The sequence below is a fragment of the Harpia harpyja genome, chromosome 6 (assembly GCF_026419915.1).
Source record: "Harpia harpyja isolate bHarHar1 chromosome 6, bHarHar1 primary haplotype, whole genome shotgun sequence".
Taxonomy (NCBI): domain Eukaryota; kingdom Metazoa; phylum Chordata; class Aves; order Accipitriformes; family Accipitridae; genus Harpia; species Harpia harpyja.
Window position 1 is genome coordinate 5,126,534 of NC_068945.1, and position 12,614 is coordinate 5,139,147.

The 12,614-nt window shown below is 36.6% G+C and overlaps 1 protein-coding gene across 1 annotated transcript in view; it reads right to left on the reverse strand.

Annotated features, from left to right (window-relative positions):
• LOC128143618 (potassium voltage-gated channel subfamily KQT member 1-like) overlaps window positions 1-12,614 on the reverse strand; it is a 506,641-nt gene that overhangs the window by 450,798 nt on the left and 43,229 nt on the right. Inside the window, exons 3-5 of the mRNA XM_052790981.1 lie at window positions 10,767-10,893; window positions 4,782-4,860; window positions 1,740-1,836 (exon numbers count right to left, since the gene is read on the reverse strand). Coding sequence (XP_052646941.1) covers window positions 1,740-1,836; window positions 4,782-4,860; window positions 10,767-10,893 — 303 coding nt within the window. The remainder of the gene's footprint in view (window positions 1-1,739; window positions 1,837-4,781; window positions 4,861-10,766; window positions 10,894-12,614) is intronic.

The following is a 12,614-nucleotide window of genomic DNA, read 5'->3' on the forward strand; positions in this document are numbered from 1 at the left end:
ATTGTTGAAGGGTTTAGGGTCCCATTTTTTCTGAAAGAGTACCAAACTCAACAAATAAATGAGGACCTTGTGCTCTGCCTGTAAAGAAAAAGCAGCTGAGGTGGGGGGTTTCTGTTTTGGTTTTTTTTAAACAAAAATTTCTTTAAGAGACTGGACAGGAATAAAGGTTCCATTTTCCCTTCCACTTGGTACCATGCTAGCTAGGGTTTCAGCTACACTTGTCCAATGTCAATACAGAACTGCGTGTTTGATATTTTTTTTTATTAATGTGTTAGTGGGTGATCTGCTTTGACAAGTACTACAGATCTGTAGAGTTTTATATATCGTCATAATCACTTCCTTGGATTAGCAGAACTTCAGGTGCGTTTATTCATAAATTCACTTCTCCGAGGGTTTTTTTTTTCCTTTTAAATCATTGAACTTATTTATGTTTGTGACATTTAAGACTTGAGTGTTATGTTTTGGAGATACTATTTCCAGATTCTTGACTAAAACTCTGAACACCCACAGGAAAAAATGCTCTCAAACACCTCTGTCAGTAAAGTTAGAAAATGTTGAGAAAGTGTATTTGGATATCAGCTCTGCCCTAGCTAGATATCCAGGCAATACGACCATGATAAATGAAGACCACACAGACTTCGAGCATTAAAAGTCATCCTGTTGTACAGAATGAAAGTAGGCTTTATACTAGAGCACTTCGGTGTGCATCAGTGCTGCACAGCCATCGTGACATAAAATTTCCTACAGTACTGGGGGAAAAAAAATAAAGGGCAGAAAAGTAACTTTTAATGTTAAATTAATCTTTTGGATTAAGTACCTCCCAATAATATCAGTTTTTTAAATAGCAAATGAAACAATGTCTGTGTGGAAATCTATAACTATTTGTCAATATCTGGAGAACAAATCTACACTCATAAAGAGTAGGTTAAAGAACCACCCTTACAAGTCTGATGTAAAGATTCATAGCACAGTATTAGCCCTCCACTGTATGCTATGATATGCAAGATTTAAAGGCTAATGATAAAAGGTTTATTATGTTCATAAAGCTAAGTCGGCTTTTCATCAGGAGATTCCATGAAGTCCCAAAAAGAAGCCTTCAACCAGAAATTTTTAAAAGTCTGCACTAAAACATTTAAGCTTTTCCTGCTTAATGAACTTTTTTACAGAATAACTGTTTCAAAGCTTTAACAGACATATAACTATTTACAACCAAGTTTACCTCTGTGACTACACCCTTGAAAAAGTAACTTTTCTTGCATATTATCATAACATAATTAGTATTTTTATTTATAGAATGGATTAGAAAACTCCTTATTCAGGCAGAGAAAATCGAATTATTTAAATAATTGACTTGTTCTATCAAGGCTTTTCCACTAGTATTTGTTCTTCCACAGAACAAGCAAGATAGGAACATATCTTCTGTGACGACAGTGGACAGTATTTGCAATATGAAAGGCAGCCCATGTAACTGCATTTAATAAATTAAAGGAAGGATAACATCAAAGAGCACAACAGTTAATTTAAAAAAAAAATACTGATGCTGATACCCTGTTAGCCCCTGACCTGAAGTAAATAATAGCGTTCCCATTTTAAAAGTAGAAAAAAACACATGATGGACTTCTAAAGTACTTTTTCTCTTGCAACAGTAACTGTTTGTTTAAACCAGACCACAATTTGAAGTCCATGAAAAGAATACACTAAAGTAAACAAAATGCTGGGGATCTTTAAAGATCTAGTACCTGACGATGTATGAAAACAACTGATCCTAATAGTCGCCAGGTGCCACCCTGTCGATCTACATGAAGCATGCGAAGTATCTGAAGAAACCGGATGCCCCTGTAAGACAAATAGGACATTAAATAAAACTAATGTTTGAGAACAATACTGCTTTATCTATACACAGTTGACTAGTTCACTAACATACTGCCATATTAGAGAACTGTGATAGCATTGCCCCTGCTTAGGGTTGCATCGTAGGCTTGAGACATCTCAGTAGACAGTATGTTTAGATCACATTTCATTATATTCAAATATATTCAGAAATATTGACTAGGACAACAATTAGTTAAAAGGAAAAAAAAAATAGTCTAAAATATATGCTTTCAAACTCAGAGGAAGCTTGCATATTTTACCTGATTATGATTCTCAAATGCTTTCTTTCCAAGCAAAACCAGTGCTTCAGGCTTTGCTAACATAAATATGAGCAAACTTTTTTCTCTATTTGCCAAAAGCAGAATGTGAATCAAAAATGGTATTACTGAAGTCCTTTTTGTGTAAATTAGAGAAATCATCTAATTGGAAATAAATACAGTCCTATGTGATTTTTAGGACAATAACTGAATCATGAACTCCAAATATTTTCAACTAAAGAAAAATAATTATCCATATGGTTCTTCAGCAGAATTTTATTCAATGGAAATATTTCATTCTAGTCACCCTTTAGACAATTAACTTTGTTTGCCTACACTCATCTTACTATCTTATCACTGAAACAAAACAGTGAAGAGCAGGAAAGGATGAATGTTGAATTCATCTATCTGAAAAATTTTCACTAGAAGTATTTTTAGGTCTTTTTAGCTGTCCTTAAAATTTTGGTGGTGGTGGTGGTTTCTAATTCATTCTTCTTATTTCAGTTCCACTGTGGCTGCATTTTTCTGGGTTACACCAACAGGCAGGAAACTCAGCCATCCTTCAGTCACTGGTGTTACTCAGACTGGGAAGGCATACTGTCTTCTGAAAGACCCAACTTTTCCTTTATTCAGAGAGCAGGTTTTCTGAGCTTTCACAGTTGACAGTCAAACAATCAAATGCTTGCCATTTTTTTGGAAAGCGCACAATCCTATCAAACCACATATCAGTGACTGGGTATACGAACACCATGTTTTGTTATTTCTTTGATATGCCATTGGAATAATAATTTTAATTAGCTGGAAACTTTAAAATATCCACTTAAAACCTGTTAATTAAAACAGGAGTCCAAGAAGAATTGGTACAAGTCTACCAAATACATGAGCACCAATAGACTTACATAATGTAAAAGCTCATTGGTTGCTTATGGCAGGAGGGGAGAGATCTACATGTAGCTCCCCTATACAATTATTAGACACACCTCTTGATGCCTTGACCTCATAGCAGTTCTTGATTTTCCTGTCTCTGTTGTATCTGAGATGGTTATAGCTATGTTACTGCTAAATGCTGACAAGCTTGTTATAGGCCAGTGGTTTTACAAATGAAGATTTAAAAAACAAGATAGTGAACAAGAAACTCCAGATACACAGCCTCTGAACATGCACAACCCATTTACTCTGAAAAGAGAAAAGAAATTGGTTGGAAAGACGACCATTTTTATCAATTTGGTGAACTTACTTAAAACAGTAAGGACAGAAGTCTATAGGACTCTACTGTGAACTCTGCAGTGCTACTAGGTTTCAGTCTCCATGGTTGCTGCAAGGATCAAAATGTCAACCTGTCATACCTGGTGGGTCTGGAGCTTGCAACTTCATTCTACAAGAAAACAACCTAACATGCATGCACCCATGTTTTCTGGGATTGCTGGGATTTAAGGGAGGTCCAAAGAGGACCATAAGAGTATACTTTAAAAGCAACAAAAACAAAGGCAAGGATATGAGATTCATTACTTCTTAATTCAAAAACAGCCACTTACAGTTCTGAGGAAAACTGATGGGACTAAGACTTGCCTGACCCAGGTGGTTTTTCAATGGGGCAATAACGACACTGCAGAGACATGGGTGAAGCTTCCCTGGCAGAAAGCATTCTGAGTTGTAGGACAGTGACTGTATAATTTAACACTGGGAAAGGCTGCACTGAGCCCAAAGCCACCTGGGTTCACATATAAACACACAGCGGGCCTTTTCATTAAAGTCCTTCCTACACTTCTAGTTAAATTAAACAAAATCTTTGGAATTTTCACATTCACCTTCCTCTTCTCCTATATGAGCTGATAAAACACATTCATGCTGTCTGTGTGAGTCTTTATCATCATGTAAGTATTAATGTTCTATGGTAATAGTTACCTTAAAAATACTTTATATGTATTTTTACATACTACATATGTATATGTAGTTCCCTCCATTGTTTGCCTACACAGATAGACAGTTTAGATAGTACTGTACATTCTCACTTCCCAGTGATTAGACTGCATTGGAAATCAGAGGCTTGTAACAGAACATGCAGCACATCCTGCAAGTTAAGTTCGAAGGAATCGGAAGTACACCTACTTTGCTTATCATCCCTTTCTTCTATTTACCCACTTTACTTCCCAAAACGAGCTTGCAGTACTTGATGCAAGCTGAACAAACACTGCAGACATCAAATGTTTCTGGTTCGTGTACGGTTTAAGTTACTTGTGCCAAACAAATCCACCAAAGCATAATTACTCTTTAAACAAAGTAATTACTCATACTCAAAAAATACTAAGTGCTGTCTGGATTACTTCTTAAATAAACCAATGTTCTGTAATACTCTTTTGTCTCAGAAAGAGAGTTGTTTGATGTTTTATATAGGACATAATGTTTCTTTAGTTTTTTCCTCTTGGCTTCAGCATTCCCACCATTCTTCATATGCCTCGTTTCTGCACTCTTGTTTCCCAACCAGTGACCAAGCACAATAACACACAGTCTTCCACTGTCCAGTGTTTCAATGTAATAACTTTTCCTATATTAGGAAAATTATATATACATCTAATTGGGAAATTGGGAAAATAGATAGACATCTAATAATATCTGCAGTTGTGAAGAGCTACAGTCACTAGACGAACATACCTTATTGCAGAGGTGGCAAACACCTGTCCATTAGATCCTATGCTCAGAACAATAATTGACGCTACCACCACAATTAGATCTGTTAAAAAAAAAAAAGAATGTATTAAATGTTAGCTCTCAGCACTGAAACACACAATGAATACTGAACTGAGGAAAGCATTTTAAAAAAATAAATGAAGTTAGCTGAAATTTGGTGGGCAGTAAGTTAATGTAATAGTTTCACATCAAAAAAACAATGACTACAGTTTCTTCCATGATTAATGTAATAATGGAAATTTTAAAGATCCTGGCAGATCAGGCAGCTTGCCACAAAAATAACAAAGGCAAGGCATTTGTACACCCTAGAAATGAATCCACATTTTGGATCAAGGCTCTTGACTTAAGAAGGAAAGTAAGGGTTTGCTTAGATCAGTAATGAAACGCATAAAGGCAAGTATCACACACATATACACATACATACACTTAGTTTAAAAATTGTATCAAAGATGTAAAGCCAAGTTTTCAAAGTTTAGGGAACTGTCAGAACAAAGGCTGCCTAAAAAGAATCAGAGTTGTTGTTTTACTTTGTGATACAGTCTTTAATTGTATGAAAAAATAATTGTTTCCAGAGTTTCATTTTTTTTCCACAACTCCACAGTTTACACAGTTCCAGCATTATACAATGCAAATGATGGATTGTGTTCACAGTGCCAGCATCCCTTATCCTCTCTTGTCCTAGTTCAGTGAACAGGTCTATTGCTTTTAATTATTGAACCCTGTTCTAACGCTATTCTGAGAAGACATTTTTCTAATTTCCTCATAGGCGTTTCTGTGGTAATCCTCTTTAGAGAATCTAAATGCTTCACTTTCAAATTCTAACCAGAAAATAAAGGATAGTCTTATAAATGGGTAGCAAATGTAGCCAGAATGAGGAAAAGTTTTGGTGAATTTTGCTTGCCAGTTTTAAACAGGGAGTACTTTATTCTTCAGAGCCCTTAACGTTATATAGCACTTCAAAAAAAAATAGTGCCTGCTGACTTCACTTGCAGCTGTGAGAGCTCAGAACCTCTGTAACCTGACTTCAAAGTCTTCATTTGGACATTCAGAAAATGAGGCACACTTGTGAAAACTGATTTAAATGACTGCCACAGAGTTTCCGTGTGAAGCCTAGGCAAGATGCAGGATAGAATCCAACTTCAGAGGCAACAACAGTTGCCTTCAACAAGGGTAACTCTTTTCCCTCTCCTTTAAATATTCTCCTGCCTAATTTACGACAGGTATTTGCTGCAACAAATATTGCAGTGGTTCTACAACCAACAGTATCCTTCACTCTCTGACTTGGATTAAATTCCAGTAACAGTCTGATTTTTGCTGTAAAAGCAGGGATAGCACTCAATCAGTTTAAAGACTGTACTACAATGATTGTACCTTTATGAAAATGAAAATAAATATAGGGAGGGATAAGTTAAGGCTACAGAAAGAGCTTCCATTTTGGGATAATCTTAACTTTTGAGTACGTGACTTTCCAAATTTTTTATACTGTCCCTTTATCATGTATAAGTGTGAACATACATTTGTAAACACTCAGAATTTAGGGAGGGCTTTCTTCCCATCACATCATTATACAGCAATGCAAATGATGCACCCGATGCCCTTAGTAAATTATCAGACATATACATATCCATCCGATGACCAGCACTGAAGGAGGAAAAGACTGACACTTAGGAAATTAGTTTCAATCAGGTAGTGACAGTAACATAGATTTTTCATTTCTACTTTCCAGTTTTCTGAAAATGTGTCCTACATGGTAGAGATATTTCTTTTTTTCCCCCTCAAACCTGTTCTTCTATCTCTACTTCTCTGTTCCTAGTTTTCATGCCAGTTTCCAGTCTTTAGGCTTGTCATACTAATCCCAGTTTACTTGTTCAAACAATCCTTTTTTACAATCTAGGTCTTCAGCATATCCTTCTGCCCTGACACTGGCACCTTTCAATCCCGTGTATTTTCAGCCCCTACTTTTTTTCCTTCAACCTCCTGCTTGCTTGTCAGTCTCTTTATATGTCCTCCTCCCAGATCCTTACATCAGCATCCATCCTCCTGTCATTTCACCGAGCCTGTATGTCCCAGTCCATTCCTCCTACCCCACCACTTCACCTCAGCATTCGAGCATGGTATTTTCCCTTTCCATGTGTCCTGGGAAGTTTCAGGAAGAGCACCATAAAACCGAAATCAACAGATTTTCCACTTCCAGCCCCAGCACTGCTGCTCCAAGAAACCTGAAATTTGAATTCTGCAAGCTCACTGCAGATTAAATCTTTGAAGAATATAAAAGCATTCTCTAGCAGGGTGTTTTAAGCATAAACAAGCTACCAATTTTTCAGAGGCTTGTTAGTCAGTCAGCTTGGAGTTGATTTTCAGTGAAAAGCAAAAAGCTATTTTCTCATTAAGTTTCAAGTATCTGCTTCAAAGTGTGGAAGTGCTAGTGCTTCTCCACAAGAAATTGCCAGAATTGCCTTTTTCAGGAACAGCTTAAGCATTTTGCATGAAATGTCTCCACAGGACTCAAACTGAAGCAGACACTTGGCATGGAAAATATCAGGATAAAGAGCCAACGTTTGTTTAAATAACTTTTTCAACTCTAACAAGCACTAGTATTTAGATTAATATTGCATTAGTATTTATGTTAGTTCTTAAAAAAAGAAAGTGTCAGGAAGCCTTGGTAATTTTAAAAATTGAATTCCAGTAATTTATAAACCGCGATATGTGGATATCCTTCTCAAACATTCTACTTACTTACATGTTTGCAAACATGTCTGTATATACACGAGGTGTAGAGAGACAAAAATGACATAGCATCTTCTATATACTATGTGCACTACATATGTCGATGACAGACCTACATAAATCACATTCCCTGCAATTTAGCATGTGTAGTACACAGCTTTGAAAACCTCATCCACTGCTAGTCTACCGTCCCCATGGCTTACTCTTATGTTCTGAATTCTTGAGAAATTCCAAACAGCTGCCATTTTTATCTAAAAAAATCAGCTTGCCAGTGAAATATTGCTTGGTTATGCATAAACTTCAGCACAGCACATAGCAATACCTATAATGCAGCTTACCTGAGTACTGCTTTTTTTGAGCAAATTCTAATGTTCTCACAAGCTTACTTTCTAGTATGCAATTCTCAGCTTTTTGATTAAAAGCAATTAATCCTTTTAAAATTTAAAACAGTAAAAATATTTGCATTTGTATTTTAATTTTTAGTTGCCAGAGTATTTTACAGAATGTAAATAGCCCTCAGCTTTCAGGTGTGTTCTTAGTAGTCCAGAGATAATATGTCGTCCACAAGGACTTAAATTAAACAGATTATATGCACACATTTGAATTTGATTTACATCACATTCTTTTTTGCTGAACTTTTGTGTTCTATCGGCACTTCATAAATTAGGTTTATATAAGGTAACTGGAGCTTTACGTACCAGGTGCTGATGCTTTTTCAGAGCTGTATACATTACTAATTAAAGGTGCTCATAAATAAAGTTCTATTGTCCTTTACTTCAGGACAATATGAGATGGACACACATATGTGGACTCAGGTATTTGCACCAGTAACTTATGTCCCCCTTATGTCTTTCAAACTGCATGCTGTCAAAGCCAGGAGAAACAAAAGTTAATTCCTAAATTGGTTCTTTGTGACATTTTCTGCAACAACAACAAAAGGATAAAAGAGGTGAAATGACATTCTCCTGATTTTCCCTGTGCTTGGTACCTGCCTTTCATAAAACCCTAATTGGGGGATTTTCAGAAGCATTTAGCTCCTAACCTAACCCTACTGAAATACTAAGTAATGGAAGTGTTAAATCAGTATTTAGGAAAGGTACCACTATTACAGCTTCTGCCATAGTACATGAGCACCGCACACTCTTTAAACATGCTCATTCTGTGAACTAGGGAATGAAGAAGCATGGACAGACAAAGTGATTTTTCTACGGATTCTTGGTATGCTGGGAATGAATTCAATCTATGTCTCCTGACAGGTTCTTTAATTATAGAATTCTCTTTTCTCACTTACATGTAATCACCTATAATCTGTCTGCAAAGAGGAGAAAAATTAGGCTAACTTTAGAAAATCTACCTAAGAAATAAAAAATTTTGATTTACAAGGTAGAGAAGTTGCATCATTTTCCATTTTAGATAAAATTTTTAAAGACCATTCAAGAAATAGTGTGCTCCCTATTTTCCTTCCCCAGTTATAGAAATTGCACGTTAACATACTATTTTATGCAGCATGGAATACAATAATATTAAACAAGTTTATAAAAGAAAGTAATAAGTAGGCTTGACTATTAATCTCTCTCTGGTAGTAAGCACCAAAATAGTTTTTATTTACAATAAGAGAGAGGAAAAAAGGAAAGAGAATGGGAGAAATTAAAGAAGTTCAAAACTGCTACCCAAGTTGAACTTTCTAAGAATTAATCCAAATTTTAGTGTGGACAAAAACTCATAAAAGAAATCTCCCTGATTTCAAAGACATTTCAATGATATTTTCTGATTTTAAAATAAAGACTTTCATATTAATGCAAAAGTAAAATTAATACCTTAATTTTACATTCTGTACTAATACTTTAATTTCTTTTTCTTGTGTTTGTATTTTATGCTTGTTGATTTGAAAATGATAGGATGAGTCAGTATGATTCTACCATTCACAGCAAATGTGTTTCCCAAGTTTAGCTATTTGGATTAGTGTAGACACAGTTCCATCTGCATTTGATATGCAAAAACAAATCTTGACTTTAAATGTATTGTATTCTTGGGTGAACTTTAAATGTAAAAACAGTACTGATAGCTTTGAATGCACAACCAGCTGTAGTTATTCTTAGCTTTTCTTAACAAAAAACAGCGTATCTTCTCCAAGGGCTATACAAACATTAATGTTTACTGTGGAAGATGCACAATACCAGTATAAAGAACCACCATCAAGTTGAAATCACAGTTTAATGGGAGTGCCACATTTTCTCCTGCACCTGTGTACTCTAACATACCTACCTAAGAAGCATTTCTTAATTGAAAGAGAAGTCAAGAACATCATGAGTAGAAAAAAGTTACCTATAGACTTCACAGTTAGATCATGAAACTATAACAGCTCTAGAAGCAGCTGAAGAATTTCTTTGTATGTAATGAAACACTTCTTTCTCAATAACCCAAACCTGAGTACAGTATCTCGTCACATTATTCACCACCCACATCTAGATGTATAATAGAATATGTTGTTTCCTGAGTTTTTGCACCAAGTTTCATAAAGTCACAGATGGTTAAGGAAACCCTTTTCACTTCTCCCACTTTGCTCTATTTAAAACTCAATGAGTTGATATTTGAGCAACATAAAATTCACAGCTCTACTGGAGTCTATATAAAATCACAGGCTTAAAAAAGAAACACTGATTTTATGGTGTACTACAATTTTGTCCGAATATCACCTTTTATTAATCCCTCACTGTTTCACAGGTTCTATTAGTCACCTCTCCCCCTAAGCTCTCTCCTACTCCAGAGGTGCTACCCACAATAGTCCCTCAAACTATCTAAACGGCTTAATGTTAGTACTACCCGGGGGAATTTTTCCTGAGTTATACTTTGCATGTTTCCATGTTTTTCCCAATTCATACTCACCTTTGTGTTTGCTTTCTACAGCAGACCTAAGAAAGGATTTTGTGTTCAAAACTTGTCAATTTTCTCCAATTACACAAGTAGATTTAGTAAAGATTTCTTGACTTCACAATTTTGCCCTTCTTACGCTGATGTCTGCCTGGGTCTCACAGCCATATTTTAAATGTTCAGTTCTAGCAATCCAAAAGAATAAGTAATTGCATAGGTTCACAGAGTAGATAAATGCTTGAGTGATAGACATAGCTCAGAATTGCAATACGGTCTCTGCAGTAGTTGAGACCCTTACTTTAAAATGGATGATAATAGCAAAGTTAAGGAAAAAAAGAGTTTAAATCTTACCGATAATTGATATTGGCTTTCTGGCAAACCGTATTCTTCCCTGGAAGCCAACATACTTACTCCTGCAGCCTGCAGACCACAATCGGACCACATATTCAGCACCAAAAAACACAACCAGAACTATTTCCTATCAAATTAAAAGGAAAAAATATCAGGTTTTTTTCATTAAAAGACAGACTACAGTTTGCACATCTAATTTATTCCCATGACTAATACAAATAAGCTTGTTGAGATGAAAGATGCAATAAAAAAGAATGTTCCTAATCTGTTCACTTTTTATATGCATATGCCAGCCAGTACATAAAAGGGAGATATAATCTGTTCCTGAATGTGATTTGCATGAGTAAGAGGATGGTTTAAACTCCATTCCATCAGTATATCACAGGAAAAAACCACAATATTATTATTCTTTTTTTTCTTTCCAAAACTTAAAATTTTTAAGAATAAGAAATGGGGGGAGGCTACAAGCATATCTTTCCTAAAACTAACAAGTATATGAAACATTTCTAGATCATGAAACAGAATTTATAAGCAAAAAACCAGAACGTGTAATGTCAACTTTTGTATATTCAAAATAGAATCATAGAATATCTCAAATTGGAAGGGACCCATAAGGATCATCAAGTCCAACTCCCTGCTCCTTGCAGGACTAAACTAAACCGTATGACTAAAAGCATCATCCAGATGCTCCTTGAACTCTGTCAAGCTTGGTGCTCCCTCGGGAGCCCATTCCAGTGACTGACCACCCTCTCAGTGAAGAACCTTTTCCTAATCTCCAGTCTGAACTTCCCCTGATGCAGCTTTATTCCATTTCCTTGTGTCCTATCACTGCTCACCAGAGAGAGATCAGTACCTCCCGCTCCACTGCCACTGTTGAGGAAGTTGTAGAATGTGATGAGGTCACCCCTCAGCCTTCTCTTCTCCAAGCTGAACAAACCAAATGACCTCATCCGCTACTTGTAGGTCTTGCCTTCAAGGCCTTTCACCATCTTGGTAGCCCTCCTCCGGACACACTCTAATAGTATGATGTCCTTCTTATATTGAGGCGTCCTAAACTGTTCAACATGGGGCCACACCAGTGTAGTGGAGAGCGGGACAATCACCACCCTCGACCAGCTAGCTATGCTCTGCTTGATGCACCCCAGGACACGGTTGGCCCTTTTGGCTGCTGGGGCACACTGTTGACTAATATTCAACTTGCCATCAACCAAAACCCCCAGATCTCTTTCCAAAGGGCTGCTCTCCAGCCTCTCATCCCCCAATTTGTATGTATAACCAGGATTTCCCCAACCCAGGTGGTGAATCCAGCGCTTGGTCTCATTAAATTTCATACAGTTGGTGATTGCCCAGCTCTCTAGTCTATCCAGATCTCCCTGTAAGGCCTCTCTACCCTTGAGGGAGTCCACAGCTCCTCCTAGTTTAGTACCATTGGCAAGTTTATTTCATGTACATTCAATTCCTGCGTCCAGATCATTTATAAAAACATTAAAGAGCACTGGCCCTAAAATTGAGCCCTGGGGAACCCCACTGGTGACTGGCCACTACCCTGATGTAATCCCATTTACTATAACCCTCTGAGCCCAACCCATCAGCCAATTGCTCACCCAGCATATTATGGACTTGTCTAGCTGTGTGCTGGACAGTTTATCCAGAAGGATACTGTGAGAGCCAGTATCAAAAACTTTGCTAAAATCCAAAACCACCACATCTACTGACTTCCCTTGGTCAACTATGGGTGACCTTGTCATAACAGGAAATTAATTTGGTTAAGCTGGACTTTTCCCTCATGAACCCGTGCTGGCTATGACCAATGACTGCGTTGTCTCTCAAGTGTTTTTTGGTAACTTG